At 36.9% G+C, this 19,353-nt stretch overlaps 5 protein-coding genes, 1 long non-coding RNA gene and 1 pseudogene across 8 annotated transcripts in view; 2 read left to right on the forward strand and 5 right to left on the reverse strand.

Annotated features, from left to right (window-relative positions):
• The window catches only part of LOC104712563 (agamous-like MADS-box protein AGL1), a 4,143-nt gene extending 1,980 nt beyond the window's left edge, over positions 1–2,163 (forward strand). Inside the window, exons 3-8 of the mRNA XM_010429486.2 lie at positions 590–671; positions 786–847; positions 1,335–1,434; positions 1,507–1,548; positions 1,633–1,674; positions 1,761–2,163. Of these exons, the coding sequence (XP_010427788.1) occupies positions 590–671; positions 786–847; positions 1,335–1,434; positions 1,507–1,548; positions 1,633–1,674; positions 1,761–1,949 (517 nt within the window). The 3' untranslated portion in view covers positions 1,950–2,163. The remainder of the gene's footprint in view (positions 1–589; positions 672–785; positions 848–1,334; positions 1,435–1,506; positions 1,549–1,632; positions 1,675–1,760) is intronic.
• LOC104712565 (probable galacturonosyltransferase 15) lies at positions 2,422–6,786 on the reverse strand. 2 transcript variants are annotated; one of them, XM_010429491.2, is made up of 6 exons: positions 6,206–6,786; positions 5,929–5,972; positions 4,552–4,713; positions 3,593–4,177; positions 3,206–3,508; positions 2,422–3,118 (listed from the first exon to the last, which is right to left on the reverse strand). In XM_010429491.2, the coding sequence occupies exons 1-6, from the start codon at positions 6,420–6,422 to the stop codon at positions 2,834–2,836; spliced, it is 1,596 nt and encodes a 531-aa protein (XP_010427793.1). In that variant the 5' UTR covers positions 6,423–6,786; the 3' UTR covers positions 2,422–2,833. The 2 variants fall into 2 exon arrangements, with proteins under 2 accessions (XP_010427793.1, XP_019084949.1); XM_019229404.1 differs by having other exon boundaries at positions 6,256–6,341.
• On the forward strand, positions 10,282–12,063 carry LOC104712566 (annotated as a pseudogene).
• LOC109126309 lies at positions 12,110–12,823 on the reverse strand. Its single transcript, XR_002033414.1, has 2 exons — positions 12,400–12,823; positions 12,110–12,303 (listed from the first exon to the last, which is right to left on the reverse strand). It is a non-coding gene; the product is annotated as an uncharacterized LOC109126309 (long non-coding RNA).
• LOC104712567 lies at positions 14,334–15,941 on the reverse strand. The gene is made up of 5 exons (XM_010429492.2): positions 15,244–15,941; positions 15,083–15,160; positions 14,907–14,980; positions 14,716–14,823; positions 14,334–14,564 (listed from the first exon to the last, which is right to left on the reverse strand). Exons 1-5 carry the CDS (start codon positions 15,911–15,913, stop codon positions 14,448–14,450), a joined length of 1,047 nt encoding a protein of 348 aa, XP_010427794.1. The 5' UTR covers positions 15,914–15,941; the 3' UTR covers positions 14,334–14,447.
• Positions 16,404–17,990, reverse strand: LOC104712568 (peroxisomal and mitochondrial division factor 1-like). Of its 2 annotated transcripts, none has more exons than XM_010429494.2 (2): positions 17,871–17,990; positions 16,404–17,674 (listed from the first exon to the last, which is right to left on the reverse strand). In XM_010429494.2, exon 2 carries the CDS (start codon positions 17,666–17,668, stop codon positions 16,712–16,714), a length of 957 nt encoding a protein of 318 aa, XP_010427796.1. In that variant the 5' UTR covers positions 17,669–17,674; positions 17,871–17,990; the 3' UTR covers positions 16,404–16,711. The 2 variants fall into 2 exon arrangements, with proteins under 2 accessions (XP_010427796.1, XP_010427795.1); XM_010429493.2 differs by having other exon boundaries at positions 16,404–17,681.
• On the reverse strand, positions 18,279–18,871 carry LOC104712569 (transcription factor PAR2-like). Its single transcript, XM_010429495.2, has one exon. The coding sequence runs from the start codon at positions 18,797–18,799 to the stop codon at positions 18,440–18,442; it is 360 nt and encodes a 119-aa protein (XP_010427797.1). The 5' UTR covers positions 18,800–18,871; the 3' UTR covers positions 18,279–18,439.

Here is a 19,353-nt window from a genome sequence, read left to right on the forward strand (position 1 = left end):
TATATATATATATATATATATATATATATATATATATACAGTATACGTGTGTGTGTGTGTGTGACTGTGTCACATTGGATATTAATATGAGAGGAGAAACTCAGAGAAGTGTCGGAAATTAAAAGGGTACTAGCCAATAGGAATCTCTGCCATTCTGTGCTCCATTATTTGTTGTTCTAATCAGAAAAATATACAGTTATACTATATATTTTGATGACATTGAATCATATAATATGCATGAAACTTGTTCTAGATTCCTCATCAAACCCTAATAACCAATTTAAAACCATAGTAAGTAGTAGAATATATCCTTACTTACATTAATTAATTTCATTGTTTAATTAGTGATGTAGTTTTACCTGGGAGTCTTGGACTATGTGTAAGAATTGAAATTTTCTCCTCGTACTAGTCAGAAACTGGTCCAAACTCCAAAGCCATCACATTCCTTTCTCGTCAATTTTAAGGTTTTTGGCCTGGAAAAAAATAAAAATAATTGTAAGACTATAATCAAGAGTCTCTCCTTCCTACACTAACCAATATATTAAAAGTATATATTTGTTAAATTAAATATATGATTGTATCTTTTTAGTGTGAGGGGTACAATTGAAAGGTACAAGAAAGCTTGTTCTGATGCTGTCAACCCTCCTTCCGTAACCGAAGCTAATACTCAGGTAGTTTTATCCTCTTTTTTTCCTTGTTTTCATTAATTAATGATCAAGTAGTGGTGAAGTGCATTGAAGCAGGTTAATTTGATATATATGTTTTGTATGCATGGCATTCTGAAGTATTATCAGCAAGAAGCCTCTAAGCTTCGGAGGCAGATTCGGGACATTCAGAATTCAAACAGGTAACTCATTAACTTTTCATGAGGTTTCCACTTTCTAATTTGGTTATTTTCTTGTTTCTAGAACACTCTACTGTAATAATATACGATGAGCGTTTCGATTTGTTCAAGAAGAAATTCTAACTGGAATCAGTTTTTTTTCTTTATTTTAGTTGCGTTTCAATTCATATAAATTTTGGGCTTGACTTCATAAATAATCAAATTAAGGTACAAAGATAGAAAAAATGAATATTGTAGTATTAACTAATCATTATTGAAATCTGTTTTCTTTTCAAAATTATATATACACATCTTTTATCTTTTAGTTTGGTTTATTTGAATTGCTTGCATGTTCGACATGGAACTGTTTCAAAATAATCACTTACTTAATTTGGTCCGCTGCAAAAGTTCGTTTGTAATTTTCTTTAGAGTTTTTTTTTCGTTGCAAAAGTTCGTTTGTAATTTTCTTTAGAGGTTTTTATTTCATAATGTTTATGTTTATAAACTGAAGGCATATCGTTGGGGAATCACTTGGTTCCTTGAACTTCAAGGAACTCAAGAATCTCGAAGGACGGCTTGAAAAAGGAATCAGCCGAGTCCGATCCAAAAAGGTGAAACCTACGTGAGGCTCTCTCTCTCTCTTATTTTAAACTGTTTTCTCACTCTTTTGTGAAATTTTGCAGAACGACATGTTAGTGGCAGAGATAGAGTATATGCAAAAGAGGGTAAACAACGTTTCTTACTTTCCAAGTAATAGATCTTTCAATCCGTCTTTCTGAGGGTTTTGAGTTTTCCCATAAACCATGTAGGAAATGGAGTTGCAACATGATAACATGTACCTGCGAGCTAAGGTTAGCCACGTTCTGTTCCGAATCTCAGTCTCTGTTGTGTAACTAATTAATATCACAAGCAAACATTTGAATTTTGGGTTTAACAGATAGCCGAAGGCGCCAGATTGAATCCGGATCAGCATGAATCGAGTGTGATACAAGGGACGACTATTTACGAATCCGGTGTGTCTTCACATCAGTCGCATCACTATAATCGAAACTATATTCCGGTGAACCTTCTTGAACCGAATCAGCAATTCTCCGCCCAAGACCAAACTCCTCTTCAACTCGTGTAAACCAGAACATGAACATTTGTTTCTTCCCCATCAAAACGAGAGAGAGACTAGAGAGTTCATTATATCCTATAATGCAACTTCTTATTCATATAGGTTCTTGTTAGTGTAATATATCCCACGTCAGTAGTTGGATAAATTATTAAGTGGAAGTCCACAGTAAGCCCGAATTTAACAGTTCTAATAATAAATGGGAATACCAGAACTCTTGTTTTTATTGGCCTAGTTACAACAATATGTCAATCCAAAAGTTATAAAACCCGTTACGGCATACCGTACCACAAGTTGAGTAGTTGTCAATAATCGAAATACACAACTAAGATTGACATAAAATATCCAACCAAAATTCATGAATCTGGAAGCACCGAACGGTATCGTTATCGTAAATTTCATATGTTTGTTCATAAATAACTAGACGCCTAAGCCTATCAATTAACATAGTTCAATCACCTTTACATATAGAAACAGCTTCGGATAGAGACTAGTAAAAATTATAAATATTGATAAAATGATACAAATATGTCCATAGATAACTTATGGGTTACAAAGAATACAAACTTACAAACATCTATTATGTGATGAATTATTACAATATGTGTAGCTATAATAATTAAAACAAAAATACATCTTTGCTATACTAGTTTGAGAGATAATGAAGAAAAAGCTAGAGATATGCTTAAAAGTCTAATATAATGTCCTTCCTTCCTCTAAATTACTGTTTAGTATATGGACATGAGAGAAAATATGAGCAGAGGCTGAAGGCTTAAACCTTCTTCCCTCCGTTCTCTCATACGTACAGCCGCAAGTATTATTGGCTTTATCACTCAGTTTTTTTTTGTTCTCTTTTCTTTTATTTGTTTCTAATCTGTTTTTTTTTTTTCTCTTTCTCAGTTCATGATTTTGCATTTTCTAATGAAGATGTCGGAGGAATTTACGTATCTATACCAAAGAGATCGTACCTCAGGGTTACTGATCTCTAGCCACGGCTTTGCTGGACCGCTAAAATGTAAAACGGCAGCAGATTTCAGAATCTCTTTAGGGGATTTTAAGTATCGAGATCCTAGTCCAGCAACATGCCATGATGGGTCAAGAGACTGTGTGAGTCCTTTGAAAGCAAGTAGCGTAGGTGGTAAGGCTCCTGGTTGCCATAATTGTAACCCTGAGCTAACACTCTGCAGTTAAATTGAATCAGAAACTAGTTGGAGTGCTGATAATATAACGAAGAAATGAGATCGATATCTATCTATTAATATACTCACGAGTCTTAACCATGTAGAGTAAGCTTCTGTGATATTGGTTTGTCTCCAGGCTTTTAGATCAAAGACATTCATACCAGAAAGCCAAGCGCAGTCGTCTTGAACTAAGTTTGATGAAATCAGAGGATGTGAGAAGTTGAAGTAGTCCTTGTAAGTTCTTCCCGGACAACAGTTGTCTCCGCACCACGAGTCAACAACCGCACCGACAACTTTACCGTTGAGATCCTTTTCCCACAATGACGAAAGGTCGCGTTGTACTACTACATCATCATCCAACAAGACTACCTTGTTGAGATCTGGAAAAAGCTGTGCGGTCCAAACGAAAGAGGCTTTCAAAATGATATATATATATAGCTCAGAGAAGAGTTGAGTGTGGTATTAAAAATTTACCTTGGGAATGTAGATACGAAGATGATTCAAAAGGGCGAGGCAGCTCGGATTTAGAGCTTGCAAGGACTGCTCATGAGTACCCTCCACGAAACTAAAATCAGAGTCTTTCAAATTTTGATAATGCCGTCTCCAAATCATGCGGTGAATGTCTAGCATCTCTCTAACTCTCAAGTTCACTTCTTGAGGCCAATCATACTGATGAAGTCCCTTTACTTCAACAACCGGTGATGAAGCAGAGTTCATAGCAAACCAAGCGTGCATAGGGGTATAGGTTTTCTTGTCGGTAACGATATGGAAGACGAACTTATCAGGATTCACAGCGTTCTCTACTGTAGAAGATATGACGACGGAAGCAGCGAGAACATTGTCAGTCAAGATGACAACATGGTGAAAAGAAGGGTCGGTCAGACGAGAAACGGATTCAGGTGGAGGCAAACGCGTTCGAGCCATGGCGTTTACAGAGTACTCTTCAGTTAATCTCAGGGAAAGGGAATGGAGGCTTTTGGGAATACCGTGAGAGGCTAAATGCCAGTACACTAACTCATGATGTTTAGCTGATTGCACTTTACGTTCCATCTGCAACAGCTGAATATTAAAGAGAACAAAATGTCACATATAATAGAACTATAGAAGGACCAGAGAAGAATATGCTTGACATGAGTGAGAATAAGCTTTTGTCTTCTCAACACAAGAAGATTTATGTCTGTATGCTTTAAGTGCTTATTGAACGTTTGATACCATAAAAAGATCTTAAAACTACCATTTCTTTGTGCTTAATTTAAACACCAATAATCTCAATTTCAATAATGCATCTTAGTTGGTTAGTAAAGGACAAGATAATGGCATCCTCACAGAGTAGCTCCAACAAAAACCCATTGGATCATATCTTAAGGTAAATAATCTCACCCTGCACCAAACTTAATACTAGAGTAATGACCAAAAATTGTTTAAAGACATACCATCTTCTTAGTCACGGAAGCAAACGCCTTTATATCACGGCGTTTTAACGTCATCTCCTTGACAAGGTCATCGAATGAGTCCAATGAGCCCTTTGTAACTCTTCCATTAACGTCCTGATCTGTCTCTTCCACTAGCGCTCGTGTCAACTCTTCCCCGATTTTCTGAAAGAAGCAAATTACACGCAATTTCTTGCCGTGTGAGTTGTTACTAACTAAAAAAGCTGTCATAGTGTCTTTACATCAACTCATGACACAAAACAACAAAACTGCAAATACAAAAGCCTTTTTTCTGTCTTTCCATTCAAAGCCTAAGTGATCTATTGGAATTATCCGTCTGTCTCGTTTCTCTTTGTTCCTGTTTGTTGCTACGTATAAAGGAGAATGAAACCAAGTGGCTATGCACTTTCTGGTGGCAGCAAAAAAACTGCCACGTGTCCTCTCAGAAAAGAAAACCTGAGTGGGGAAAGTTGAAACTCCTACATCTAACTTAACTTTACTACATTGGTTCTGGCATCTATAGTAATCCATACGAAGATTTTTGTTTTTTTTTTTTTAACAAACTCGACTAAAAAAACCTAAGCTCCCTTAGCTCCTATAATTACACTATCTTGGGCATGCTATATTCTAGATAAAGTAAAAAAAGGTAAATAATAGTTTGATAAGAAACCACTTTGTGGGCTCGTTTCCGACAAAGCTCACATGTTGACATCAGATCAAAACGCGAATAATAACAAATCGATCTATCAAAATCATCCTATATAAATAAATATATATACTATCAAAGTAAATTGATACACGAAAAAGTAATTGCATGGATAGAAAACTAGAGCAAAATCACAATCCACAAATCAGAAACCAGCAAAATTTCACCCTTAGAGACTACGTACATCTATCTCTGTTCCTGATCCTAGACAATGACATAGATAATGATGATTGATGAGGGTTTTTTTACATAATTTACCCTACCCAGAGGTCCAAGAGGCAAGCTCAACAATCTCATCACTCACTATACGACACCAGCAACACTAACGTAAAATAGCTGGCAAAGACTTAAATTTTTGTGGGGGTTCCCATACATTACAACAATCATATCTTCTTCCCCTTTAATAAATAACACAGCAGCACTATGACAAATTGGCAAGTGTTGAATATTTTTTCTCTTGTTTCCCATCCATTTTAAAAAAGTGAAATGATTATAAGACTAGCTAAACCAAAATCATCACATGAATATATATCTTAATATAAACAATATTTGCCGACATAAGAATTTTACTACTATGAAGAAAGACGTTTAGTAAATTTGAATAATGTAACAAAATTATTAATACTAGGCACTACTAGTATATAGTACTATAGTATATATAAAAAAAAGGTTACCAGAGATGTGTCGCCCCCACGGAGAAGTCTTAGTCCCATGCAATCTGTGAATGAATACAAGAGTCAAACGAAAAGTAATAAAGTATTATTAAATTACCATACCATACGAAAAAAAGAAAGCACATAGCATTCAATACGAAGAAAGAAGATTTATCCTAATTGAAACCAATCAATCTGAATTCACACATTTGCAGCTATCTGAATCCAGAATTTCTACTAATTTGAAAGAATGAAGAAAACAAAAAAAAGAGGAGAGAAATAAAAAAAAAAGGGGTACCGAGAGGAGAATCGCAAACGGAGGCGGATTCGAGGACGAGAAACGCGAACCTGACGAAGATAAAAGGGAGGACGAGGGCGAGGAGAAGGAGCAACAGTAACAACGTCCGACCAGAGAATCTCCTCGACGCCGGCGAGCATCCTCCTTTTCCGAATCCGACGCCTGGATTCGATATCGTAACCTTCTTAATCCCCGTCGCCGATATGTAAAACTTCATTAATTCCCTCACCTCACTACTTTCTCTTCACTTCCATCAAATCCCCCAAAACAGTACTACTAAGACTGTCACACAACTCACAACTCTGTTCTTCCAGTTCCAGATCTCTCCACTCTCACTTAAATCAAAACACACAACATGGATCGAGAAGATGCGATCGATCAAAAAAAAGCAAACGTGAGTCCAGAATTTTGGATAAACAATCAGTGGAGAAACGAAGCTCGACGACGACGACGAGCGAGCGAGAGAGAGAGAGACTCAGACTGGTGTCTTTGGGTTTTTGTGATCTGTACGATGGGAATAATAAAAAAAAAACAACAACATTCATTCATTCATTCAAAGAAGCCAAAGGGAACAATAATAATAATAAATTTTTATGTTAACCAAATAAATCCATAATATATATTTTCGTAAAAAAAAGTGAAATATTATTCTATCTCCCAAGTCACGAGTTTGTCAATATGAATTAAATTTATATTCTTTGTAATAAATGATACTATTTTTTAAATATATATATATATATATATATATATATATATGTAAAAAGCCAAAACCAATGCCGCGTTCAACTCCGCGGGAATTTAGCTCACATACATACATAAACAATAAAAAGTAAATTACTAGCTAGTATAACGTAATTAATAAAGGTGAGATGATTAAGTAAAACGAATTATGGAAACTGTTATGCAGTATTTATTATATACCGATAAATTGGGAAATTTGGTAGTAATAGCTACAGAAAATTACAGAAATGTCCATCTCTAAGAGTATTTTGTATTTTGTGGAGTCACACACACCGACACATAGCAGAGAGAGAGAGAGAAGGGTTCCAGTGTGGGAGCCCACATGGAATTTAATGGTGCGCTATTCCTGGAGATCACACCGTCCATTAAGTTGTTGTTCTCACTTCTCCTCCATTATGACAATGGGAAAAATGTCATAAAATACATGAACTCACTTATTTAGGCCATTTTAATCATCAACTTCATCACAGGCCATTTTAATTATCAACTTCATCACAGGCCATTTTAAACATGAAATTGCATTGACTTTCTGTTTTAAACATGAGCTTGTGTTGACCAGGACCAAAGAGACATGTCGTTAACTTGGCAAACGGAGCAACTAACTGGGGTTAAGATGTCGTTAACTCTCTCTGTTAAGTCTTACACGACATCGTTTGTCGCTAAATGAAATCGAGAAAACAAAAACCCAATCCCCAATTTCCCCAAAAATCCCTAATTCTCAATCCCCAATTTCTCCAAAAATCCCTAATTCTTCGATCTGGGCTTTCAAATCTTCAATCTCTTTGTCAATGATGGAGAATTTTGGTAAAGCATCTACAACCTCCTCATATACACCTTCTTCAACCCATTTAAACAAGTGGTCCTGAAACACAAAAACAAAACTCAAACCTTGAAAAACACTAAATCAAAACAATGCAACCACTTACATCTCCTTTCTTTGGACAGCGGAAGAAAGGTCTTCCTGGGTTTGCCTGCATGTTCGATGTGTAAAGTACGACATCTAAGCCGCAATGACACTTCGAGGGGAACCCATGGCACCCGCGGCCTCTGTTTTCACCGTGCGATTGCCCAGAATTGCAACTCATGTTTGTAGGATAATATGGAGATGAGAGTTTTCGATATGCAGATGAAAAAATCAAACTTAAGAAGAGAAAACAATGTCGAGAATTAGGGATTTTGTTTTGAGAATTAGGGATTTTTGGGGAAATTGGGGATTGGGTTTTTGTTTTTTCGATTTCATTTAGCGACAAACGATGTCGTGTAAGACTTAACAGAGAGAGTTAACGACATTTTAACCCCAGTTAGTTGCTCCGTTTGCCAAGTTAACGACATGTCTCTTTGGTCCTGGTCAACACAAGCTCATGTTTAAAACAGAAAGTCAATGCAATTTCATGTTTAAAATGGCCTGTGATGAAGTTGATGATTAAAATGGCCTAAATGAGTGAGTTCATGTATTTTATGACATTTTTCCCTTATGACAATGGCTAGTTAACAGAATTTTTTTGGGGTTTAACTTTAGCCAGCCATACTGTTAAGGTGTTAACTAAATTAATTTAGGGATATCTTTAGTATATCTATGGACCACTTCGACAAACTTATAGTATTATTGGTCGTCATTATAATTGTTTGTACTCTACCTTTTGTTACAAGATATACTAGTAGTATATTATTATTCTTCGCCTACTGAAATAAGAAGTTTGCCGACAAACGAAAAAACTATAATTTATTTACCCCTAGTTACATTGGAAAAAAAAAAAAAAACAACTCTACTCTAAACGACCCCTAAACTATTTTTTAACACAAAAAAAAAAAAAAAAAAAAAAAAAAAAAAACAGGATGCGCTCATAGAATTTGAGTGTTATCGTGCTTTTGTTGTTGTGCCTATAGGTGTGTGAATTGTATGATGATGACGACTTTAATACTATTAATTTATTTTGTGTTTTCTTGTTCATGATTGTGAATGGTTGGGAGATGATTAGAATATTAGATGAATACCACTTGTAAGTCATATTGTAATATTATAGGAAGTGTAGATGGAAGATTGGAAGGCAACTGATGAATATGCAACCGTATGTATTTTTAACATTCAACTAAGGTAAAAAGATTATTGGATCGTATAACTCTTTGAGGTGGTTTCCCTTTAATAATATATATAGTCCTGATTCAAAAAATTGATTGAACATGTGTTGAGTTGGACAGTTTTTTGACGTCAAACATATTTTTAGATAGAACATTAGAACCATACGTATTCTCATCGATCGTTGAAAATTTATAATTTCCTATATTAATTCAACACACCATTTCAAATTCACTATAATATATGATTGCTGCATGTTTGTAGTTATCGATATGAGAAAATCTTCATGCTTCAGAAAACTATATTCTGGCCAGAATTAGATCGAAGTCTAAAAATATAAAATTTGTGTCAGCTTGTTTGTATAACATAAATCATATGATTCTTTAACAAAAAATAAAATAATAAATCATATGATTTCATTTCAATGTAGAAAGTTGTACAATTTAAATATTTCAAAGACAACATGCGTTTTGTCGTTTCTGCATGTATCGATAGTGCGATTGCCAATGTTCGTCACGCAAGTTGATAGATTTAGGAAATTACATCAATTTTTACATGCATAGTTAAAAAATCGGTTTCAAAACCTTACCTTATCTTTACAGTTCACAACCTTTTTTTCCCCATACTTTTACGTATATGTTATAAGAAAAAGTCGCTTAAAGTTTTAAAGTGAAATATTTTCGCCGTACTTTGGTCTTAGCAATGATCTAGTACACTCGCAAGGATTTCTATATTCTAAAAATTGTGGTACAAAGTTGAGGATCAAGATGTTCATTTTTGTACTAGTCTTCTTAATGGTTACCACCAACATGGCCGCTTCGTAGACTCGTAGTATTTTTACGGAAACATTCAACACGTCGACAAAAAAAAATTGTAAATCAACTCCACAATAATCGTAAAGCTAATTTAGCTAGGATGCAAACTCTTCATTATTAACTTTACTCAACTACTACACACAACACACTTACATTTTGACACCTAAAACACACACTTAAGGCTAATACCGACCGGTCTTGATCATTTACCAACAACCGAATATATATATATATATACTAGTATTGATTATCCTCACTATTTTTGTTTAGACTTCTAAAATTTTTAAATTGGATTATTTTATAGAATAGGGGAACGAATATTTGTAACCTACCAAAACTTAAATTTTATATAGTTCTAGCATCGCTACAGTGTCATTATTATATTAGATGCAATTGACGGTTACATTTTTAAAATTCTTGCTTCGTTAAAACGGCCGGAACTGTGAGTAACAAAATGAAAAACGGAACGCTTTTCATTCAGAGTGTCATTCACAGAATAACAAACAATCGTAAGAAAACGGAACGGAGTTTAAACTTATTAAAGTCGTCGTCCACCACCGCATAGGGAGTTCTCTCGGAACCTTACCGGTCGTGGTCGGAATAAAGTGGAAATTAGGGTTTTTGAAAGATTCGTCTCTTCTCATTCGGTAAGTGTTTTATATTATTTCGCTAGTTTTGATTTCTTCAGTCTTAGCCCTTTGATTTGTTGTGCTTGATCTGTTATAGACTTATCTTTGTTGTTGGATTAAGCAAGAATGTGATTCTCCGACGAAGTGAGGATTACAAATTGTGATTGTTCTCATTGTTTCAGTTTGATCTCTGCAGTGATGTCTAAGCGTGCTGACAAAGGGAGATCGTGGCATGGATCTCGAATCAATCAATTCGGAGTTGTATTCTTCGTTGTTGGGATCTCACTGGTCGTGGTTCTGTTGTTTTGTTTTAGTGGCAAGAAGAATCAAACCTCGGAGCTTGAATTGGAACTACCGAGACATATATCAAACAATGTCAATCCCGATTTGGAATCTCATCCAACCGTAGAGATTCAGAACGGGACTCAACTGATATGGAAGATACCAAAAAATTCGCCAAAGGCAGTTCTGTTTATCGCTCATGGTTGCCATAGGAAAGCTTCTGACTTTTGGGACAAATCTTCAGATTGCACTGACTGTACTGGTCTACCAGAAGAGAGGTTTCTTGTCCGGTTTGCTTTAGCTAAGAAGTTTGCTGTTTTGACTGTATCTAGTGCTGGGAAATGCTGGACTTTAGGGAAGGAAAAAACCATTGTTGAAAACATTATTAAATCGTGGGTGGATAAGCACAAGCTTCAAAGGCTTCCTCTTGTCGCGTTAGGGGCTTCATCTGGTGGCTACTTTGTCTCTGCTCTTGCTACACATTTGCGGTTTAGTAGTATCGTGCTTATGATTGCGGAAGGAGTCTTTGATCAGATTAGTATCAGTAAACACTATCCTCCGACTCTTTTTGTGCACATGCCTAAAGATGTCTACAGACAACAAAAGATTAGGGAGTTTTTAGAAGGTCTAAGGATGGAAGGCATTGATGCTGCAGAGATTGAATGCTTGGATTTGCCGCTTTCTCCTATTTCTTGGCGGGTAGGATTCCTGGTCTTGGTTCAGATGTCTCGGCTACACTGTTTAAGTTATTTCAAGACAAGGGATTTGTTGATGAGAAGGGATACATGAAACGTGATGGACGGAGAACACCGTGGAAACAAGCTCTCAGCGGCAACAAGATATCACTGGAACAAAGTTTGATTACTCCTGTTGATGAAGAACTGAATCTTGCATATGCATACCATGAGATGACGAGCTTGCAGTCTGACCAAATCTTTAGCTGGTTTGAATCGCATATGAGCTGATTGGCTGTCAGATTTTCATATATCAAGTTCATTCTTTGAAAGCTGTAGGTAGCAATAATATATCTAATTCCAAAGGAAAATGCTCAAAAGGTGGATTATGATTCGAGTCTGGCAAGATCATGGTCACTCTAGTGGCTGTCATTAGGGTTAAGAAGACTGTTTTGGTTAGCGTAACTAAACTAACTCTCCGCTTAAATTCAGCAGGGTTGCGTAAAGCCAGCTGCTTTTTTTTATTCTCGTTTGTAAGTTAACTAAGATCACTAAGTCTGTTGTGGTCGTTGAATCTGTAAGAACTCCAAATATGAGAATGTTGGATGCTGTTGCTTGTAAGCTGCTGTCCATATTGACTTATAAGGGCATACTCATATCTCATAAATCTAAAAACTCACTTTCAGGCCTTTCCAAGTTTGATCACCGACTTTACAAAAGACTCAGGAGTCCATCTCATTCTCAGCTTGTGATTGGCTGCTGATCCCGGAGAAGGGTAAGATGAAACAACGTCAATAGGCACTGCTCCAGCAACACAGTTTTGGCTTGGACTCAACCTGGTGACTGGATTTGACGAAGCCAAAAGCATTTCACATATCTTCTGTATCAACCAGAAACCAAGTGTTAAAAGGAGCAATTGACTTTTCTTTGCTGTTGAAGTGTTGATATAGAGTGTAGAAGGAGCAATTGACTTAACACTAGTTTTTCGAGTCTGCTGCTTTCAATTTCACTATCTCCGATGCCTTTGTCGAGTCTACCGCTTGTAAGCTGATAATGTCCATAAGTAAAATCACAACAACTGTTTTCCACTGATTTTTCTTTTGTCGTCTGTATTCCATTGTAGCTGTGTCCATAATGCCAAATCATCCCTAATAACTCCCATCTGAACAACAAAACCAAAAACACCAGAATCAAAGCACAAGCAGCAACAACAAGAACCAAAAAGTCACAGTCTCACTTATTGGAGCGATGAGTGGTTCAAATGATAAAGCAGATTGACTAAGCTATTATGAGTTCGATCTAAAGTGATGATGATCTCTGATGGGTGAAGGGTATTTACCTTGAATTCTGGCAGATGAAGTGTACTTGTTTGTGGTGGAGGCAAAATCTGCAAAAAGAAAAAAAAAAAAAGCCACTTGCTTAATTTTGTCACTTCCTGCAAAACAAAAACAAGAAGTATCAATTAGATATGTAACTAGGAAAAAATTGGCGTAGCTATATATTTAATGACTTATCTTATCAAGATTTTGATTAGCTCCTGCAAGTGTAACTCTCCCCAAACTGACACTGCGTGATAAGACAGATTAATTAAAAGCTATTATGAGTCTGTTTAAAAAGCATCTGATGAATGGAGGGTACTTACCTTAAAAATGATGGGAGAAGTAGTGTAACTTGTTTGTGGTGCAGGCAAAAGCTGGAGCCTGGAGCTATGGAGTAAAGAGCCTTAGAAACAATAACTGGCCCACCTGTCTTGATTTTCCATCATCTAGCTTTCTTTTTGTTGTTAAAGAATGAACACGAAGAAGAAAAAGAGTTAGAATGGCGTCATGTTTGTTCAATCTCATTAAACAAACAGTGAAGGGCTAGTGTTGAAACATGTAATTGCAAATGATTTAGTTGTGTATTTTTCTTGTTTTCGGGTGCTTTCTCTATGCTGTGAATCGATGCCAGTGTTCAAAAACCTCAAATCGTTACATATTACGAGTGACAAGGAACGAGATTGGCCGGCAATGCCAGTTCTTCTAAGTAACTCACATTTAGAAACTCTAGTCATTGAGGTATATAAACAACTCATTTTCCAAACATGTAGTCCATATGTTGAGTTCAAACATGGAATCCCTTATTGTCTCCTCCATGCGTTCAGGGTCTGTTGCACCATGCGACAGATAAATGCGGGGATGCTTGTGACTGCATTTCTCGGGAGGACAAAGGTCATTCGCTCACATCTTGCCCAGTCAAGATGTTAGAGATTCAAGGGTTTCGAGGAACAATGAAAGAGATGACAATGATAAAACATTTCTTGGAATATTTCCCATGTTTGAAGAAGATTGAGATTTATATTGAAGAGAATGATCCTACAGAGCTCAGAATCCCGGAGGTGTCTAAACGTACCCTGCAGATGATAGAAGACTACAACAAGTCATCTGAGTTGCGATGTCGAACTCCTTGTGAGTGATTACCTGTACAAGAAGTAGACTGCAAACAGAAGTCTCTGAAGAACAAGACTTCCTCATAGTTTTCCCAAAGTTCCCATTTAATTTTATTTCGGTTCTTCATTTAATTGGCTTGTAAACCGTTTCAAATCAAAGCAATTGCAAAATCATTGAACTTTCTTCTATTTTTCCAAGTTTTTCTAGTCATTTACTATTGATGGCTTGCCGTCATTTTAGTTCTTCGACACAATTTGCTTTGAGTTGTTCTTAATGTCTTCACTTTTTTACTCGAAATGTCCATGGTTAACAAGCTACAACATAGTTATCATCTTAAGCTCTAGATTTCGCAGTATTAGTAGCAAAATATTATTTACCATTTTTCAGAAACATCACATAATTGTTTAATTCCTCACCTCTATGCGTAAATATGCTTTTATTTTGAAGATCCCTGATGTGTTGATCTTGCCGGTACAAAAAATAGAATACAAAATTAAATAAGGCATTTCTCAACTTAATGCATTTGGCCAAAACCCAAAACGTCAAAATTGTCATTGCGCATAAAAAAAAAAAAGGAGCAAACTGAGAATCCTTCTTACAAATCTGATGGAACCTTAATAAACTGTGTTACATCTGATACCAAACTATGATCCACAGGCTTCAAACCTTTTCTCAACCAACGTTTCAACAAGGCCAACTCTAATCTCCTCACCTGCAACAAGTAAGTAAAATAACTCCATTCAGCTATACTATTCAAGATTACTGAAAAAACTAAAGATGCAGAAACAGAGTTCTGTACTTCCATCCCTGAATCAGAACCACCAGAGTATACTACAAAAAAGGAAGGGGAGACAAAAACCAACCTGTCTAACAATGAAAGGCTCCTCAGCTCGACTCAAAGGTTCGGTTAACACGGTTAGAAACCCGTTTCTGTTCCCGTAAACAATATCTGTGAAAGGTCGATCACCCACCTGCTCATGAAACACATAAACATCTTATCTACCAAAACTCAAATCACCAGTTTTCATCCTTAAAACATTCATCATGAAATTACCATGATTAGCTCCGAAGATGTGCAACCAAAGTGTTTCTCGACTTCTTCAGCAGTTCCCGCAGGCTTCTTTACTCCTTAAGTCATAAATCAAATAAACAGTCCTCATCAACAATCAGTTACAATGATTAAGATTAAAAAAAAAAAACAAGACATTCACAGAAGCTCAAGTCACTTACTATGCCTCAATACTCTAATTCCTATTTCAGCCTCCAATGCTTTAGCTTTCGAATCATCATGATCATATTCCGTAAGCCCTGATTACACCAAAGTTAGCATTTTTCAATCAACCAGAAACTAACAACTATAACCAAACAAACAAAAAGAGTCAAAAATTTACCAGCGGAATTGCTAAAGACGGCGATGTCATGACCAAATACGGCTTTACACTGCTCAATGGAAGGCCGGAGTGGTGGCCAAATCGCTAGAGAATAAGGAGCCGTAAGAGTATTATCTTTATCGAAGACTACACCTTTGAAGCCCTTTCTCTTGAGCTCTCCCCAATCAATATACCTCAAATCTTTCACAGAAACATGCGGAATAACCAAACGACGATCCTTAACGACAACGGAGACCGAAGAAACGATACCCTCAACATTGATTCGTTGCCCAACAGCCGCTTTCAGATCTGCCCACCACATGTTCGACGAAAAAATCGACAACCCCTTGTTGTTGTCTTGTACAACACTCGGCAACACCAATTCGCGTGGCTCTCCGTCGAATTGTTCAGGGATCCGGTTAGAGAATCCTGGGTCTTCTTCGTTCGGGGAGCTGAATTGGTAAAGAAGAAACGAATCTTCAAAAGTGGGTAAACGCTTTTGGCTCCGATGGTTTGTTGTCGTTTGCAGAGGAGGAGAAGAGGGCGACGGAGGAGAGCAGATGATGGGTTTGGTGGAGCAAGATATGAGATTAGGGTTTCGTTTGTGACGGGGAGGAGAAGAAAGAAGGAAACTTTTAGGGATTGGGTAGTACAAGGTAGTGGTGGAGGCAGCCATCGATGGGGTCTGCATCTCAATCGTTTTTTATAATATTGTTTTCACTTTTATTGACCCAACAAAAGTTGTTGCAAGTTGTTTACCGACATCATATTCCAGATTTCTTGGAGCTGTTTTAGAAAAAACAAAAGATGACTCTTTTTTTACTATTTGATTTCCAAAAATATAAACGGACAGTAATCAAAGCTGATCAAAAACCTATACAAAACAAAAACATTCCATGGCTTGTCCAAATGAACAAAGAATGTTCAAGTCAAATTGTATGTTTTTGCTCATGAGCCCCCTCTTGTCCTAAATTGTATGTAAAAGTTTATTCACTCTGGTAATCTCCCGTTTGAAATCTTGGAAGTCTGTGATTCTCAAACAAACGAGCAAAAGAACAAAACTAGAGAAGGTTCTAGACCAGAGATTTCAGTCTTAAGGTAACCTCCTGATCTACAATAATGAGTGGATCCATTCCATGAATCATAAACCTTAATATGTTCTCCCAAGAAACATTTCAAAATCAGTGGTAATATAAAGCTATCTTCATTCATGGACTAAAGAGGTAAAGAAGAAGCACTGCTCAAGCAAATCTATAAGCCAAAGTAGAAGTGATAAAGAACAGTTGCAATAAGCGTGGCTTAATCAATCAAAGCTGATCCCATCAAGAAAAAAACATGATAGCCAACAATCAACAAACATCACAAACTCAAAAATCCGAACCCAAAACAAATTTGTAGCCAACCTGTATAAAATCCATTCCTGATATCAATCTTTAAGACCTTGTTGTTGTTCATCAGTTATTATTCCACTACTACATATTCATCAGAATCACCTTAGCTTAGAATAGCAGACGAACAAGGTTGCTGCAACCAAACCAACAGCTCCAACTGATCCAGCAGCAACCACTGGCCACTGAAACTCTGCTTCCACGGAACCCTTTTGGTCACCACCATTTGTGTCTCTGACTCCATTACTAAGATTCCTGGCTCTCTCATTCAACCCAAAAACAGTCTTATTACCTTCCTCAACCTTCTTCAGCAACTCTTCCTTCTTCAACTCCATCACCTTCTCCCTTTCTTGACTTTCACTCAAAACTACCTCCGTCAGCTTCTTCCCAGACTTCAATTTCTCCAATTCCTCTCCATTCTTCACCAATTCCAGACTCAAAACACTAACTTTCTTCTGCAATTCATCAATCTCTCTCTCTTTCTCATCAGCTTTCTCCCTCAACTCCTCTTCTAATCTAAGTTTCTTACTCTTCTCCTCCATTTCCCTCACTTCCAAAACCCCAATCTTCCTCTCCAAATCCCTAACCCTCTTCTCAACCTCAGCTCTATCTTTCCTTAAACCCTCAGCTTCCTTCTCACACCCCTCCAGCAACTCCACTTTCTCAGCCAACGCCTTCTTCAGCTCCACCACTTCTTCCGCAGTCTTATCAACGCCGTTCAAGGAAGTGAAGAGATCATCCTGAAGATTCGACACCTCTGTTTCAAGCTCCACAGCTCTCGTAGAAATAGATTCCAGAGCCTTCTTCTCTTCCTCGTATTCCTCAATCTCTTTCTCCATTTCTCCGAACCTCTGATTCATATCCTCTTCTACACCTTTCATCTCTTGAATTTCTCCCGTAAGCCTCTCTAGCTTCTCCTTCAAATCGAGATTCTCCTTCTTAAGCTCCTGGTTCTTGATCTCAGATTCCTCAATCTTCCTCTCCAGTTCCTTTGACTCGGAGATCCCCTTCGCCGAACGATCTTCAACATCGCTGTGAATCACCACCTCATCCGCCATTTTACACTGCTTGCTACCAGAGAAAAATTCAACACAGAAATCAAGACGCAAATAACATGAAATAACTCAACACAATGACAAAATCAAATTAAAGTTCGTTGCTTTTTTAGAGAATCAGTCACTCTTTGACTTTTTCTCAGCAACCAAAAACATCATAATCAAAGAAATTTCCATAAACCCAAGTATCTGTCTTGAGAATTACCTTCCGATTTGGCAGTGGTGGGGAATATGAAAAGATGAGATTTTTTTTTCCGGTGGAGGAATCGGCTAATCGGTTTAAAGATTCGATTTTTAGGGTTTATAGTGGCGTTGAGAAAATTGGCCGGTTCTGAATACCCACGTGTTTTAAAAAGCAAGTCCACTTGGAATTAGAATCATCATTTACAGTCAACTCTGTTATATGGGCCTTATAACCATTAGTGGTTAACTCCATCAGGCCCAACTTTGTTATAGTCGTCTGCACTCTGCAGTATTCATTATTTATTTATTTATTCCTTTTCCGTAACATGCGATGAGTTTATGACTTAATTATGTTCTTTCCCAAACTATTTATCATTAACTTTTACATTTCTATCAAATCTAATTGGCTCTTTTATATATAGATTTCGAATTTTAAAGTGAAGCTTTTTTCGTAATATTTAGAACTAAAAGACATTATATAAAGGAGAAAAAAAAACTAGATTATGAACTTAAACTAAGCCACATTAAAAAGAAATAATATAAGTGAAAAAAAAAAACAGAGAGAATTCCAAATTGTTTGTTCAGTCATCTTCAACCTCCAAATTTCATATCATCTTTCTCACAGCGCTCAAGAAACGCAGTAAGGACTTTGATGGCATTGATCTGACACTGCAGAGCCAAAATGTAACTAGCTGTCTCTTCGAACAGCGCGTCGACACCAAGAGCCGTTCCTCCGGGTACTATTGTCTGAAGCGCCTCGATCTTCTCCTCCACTCCTTCTTCTTCGTCTCCGTCATCTTCTACGCGGGTCGTCTCGCTTACACTCGCCGTTGCATCAGACAACCTCTGTTTGGTTCTGCGGTTGAAACCGGTGGAGCTTGTTGTGTTCACAGCGGTGGATGGAGATGGAGAAGAGCGTTTGGTATGGGAAGAGGCTAGGGTTTTCTCCATTGACGGAGGGAGAGAGGATGTGTTGGAAGAAAAGGGGTAAGAGAGATATGTGTGTAATTATATATGAGTGATGGGAAATTCAGTAGATTAATTAGAGTAGTAGGACCGGTTTAACTATTCCGGTTTGTTTTTACTTTGGTTTACTCTGGTTTGCCCCTAATTGATTGACTTATGACCTGAATCCTAAGTGTGTTTGGTTAAGAGTTTAGTGCTACTGCTATGTTGTTAATTGTGGATTATGGTTTTGTTTGATTCAGAGTTTAGGTTTTGGTTTAGCTATAAATTTTCGAAATTGGGTAATACCGGTATGCCATCAAAGCTGGGTCCAGTTGTGATTTTCGAATTATGTGGAGTGTTTGTTTTGTTTTGTTTTTGTTGGTTTTAGAGAGTAGGATTTGGATCGTGAGTAACACGCGCTATGTTGTGTGGTATTTTAGTGGAGACGTCACTATACTCAAGTGGATCTCCCTGAGGTCCTGACAGATAGATAGATTGGATCTTTATTTGTCTTTTAAAAAAATACAAAAAAATACAAAAAAAAATCAGAAAAAGTT

The sequence above is a fragment of the Camelina sativa genome, chromosome 9, assembly GCF_000633955.1.
Source record: "Camelina sativa cultivar DH55 chromosome 9, Cs, whole genome shotgun sequence".
Lineage (NCBI taxonomy): Eukaryota > Viridiplantae > Streptophyta > Magnoliopsida > Brassicales > Brassicaceae > Camelina > Camelina sativa.

Bases quoted from the DNA above. Each gene is read 5' to 3' on its own strand.
- LOC104712565 (XM_010429491.2), bottom strand. From the start codon at position 6,422: ATGAAGTTTTACATATCGGCGACGGGGATTAAGAAGGTTACGATATCG. The intron at 4,714-5,928 runs GTAACCTTTTTT...TGCTTCTTTCAG, and splicing joins GTGGGGGCGACACATCTCTG to AAAATCGGGGAAGAGTTGAC. The intron at 4,178-4,551 runs GTATGTCTTTAA...TTTAATATTCAG, and splicing joins CTTCCGTGACTAAGAAGATG to CTGTTGCAGATGGAACGTAA.
- LOC104712567 (XM_010429492.2), bottom strand. From the start codon at position 15,913: ATGCAGACCCCATCGATGGCTGCCTCCACCACTACCTTGTACTACCCA. The intron at 15,161-15,243 runs GTAAATTTTTGA...TGGTGTAATCAG, and splicing joins CGTCTTTAGCAATTCCGCTG to GGCTTACGGAATATGATCAT. The intron at 14,981-15,082 runs GTAAGTGACTTG...TTATGACTTAAG, and splicing joins AATTAGAGTATTGAGGCATA to GAGTAAAGAAGCCTGCGGGA.
- LOC104712568 (XM_010429494.2), bottom strand. From the start codon at position 17,668: ATGGCGGATGAGGTGGTGATTCACAGCGATGTTGAAGATCGTTCGGCG.
- LOC104712569 (XM_010429495.2), bottom strand. From the start codon at position 18,799: ATGGAGAAAACCCTAGCCTCTTCCCATACCAAACGCTCTTCTCCATCT.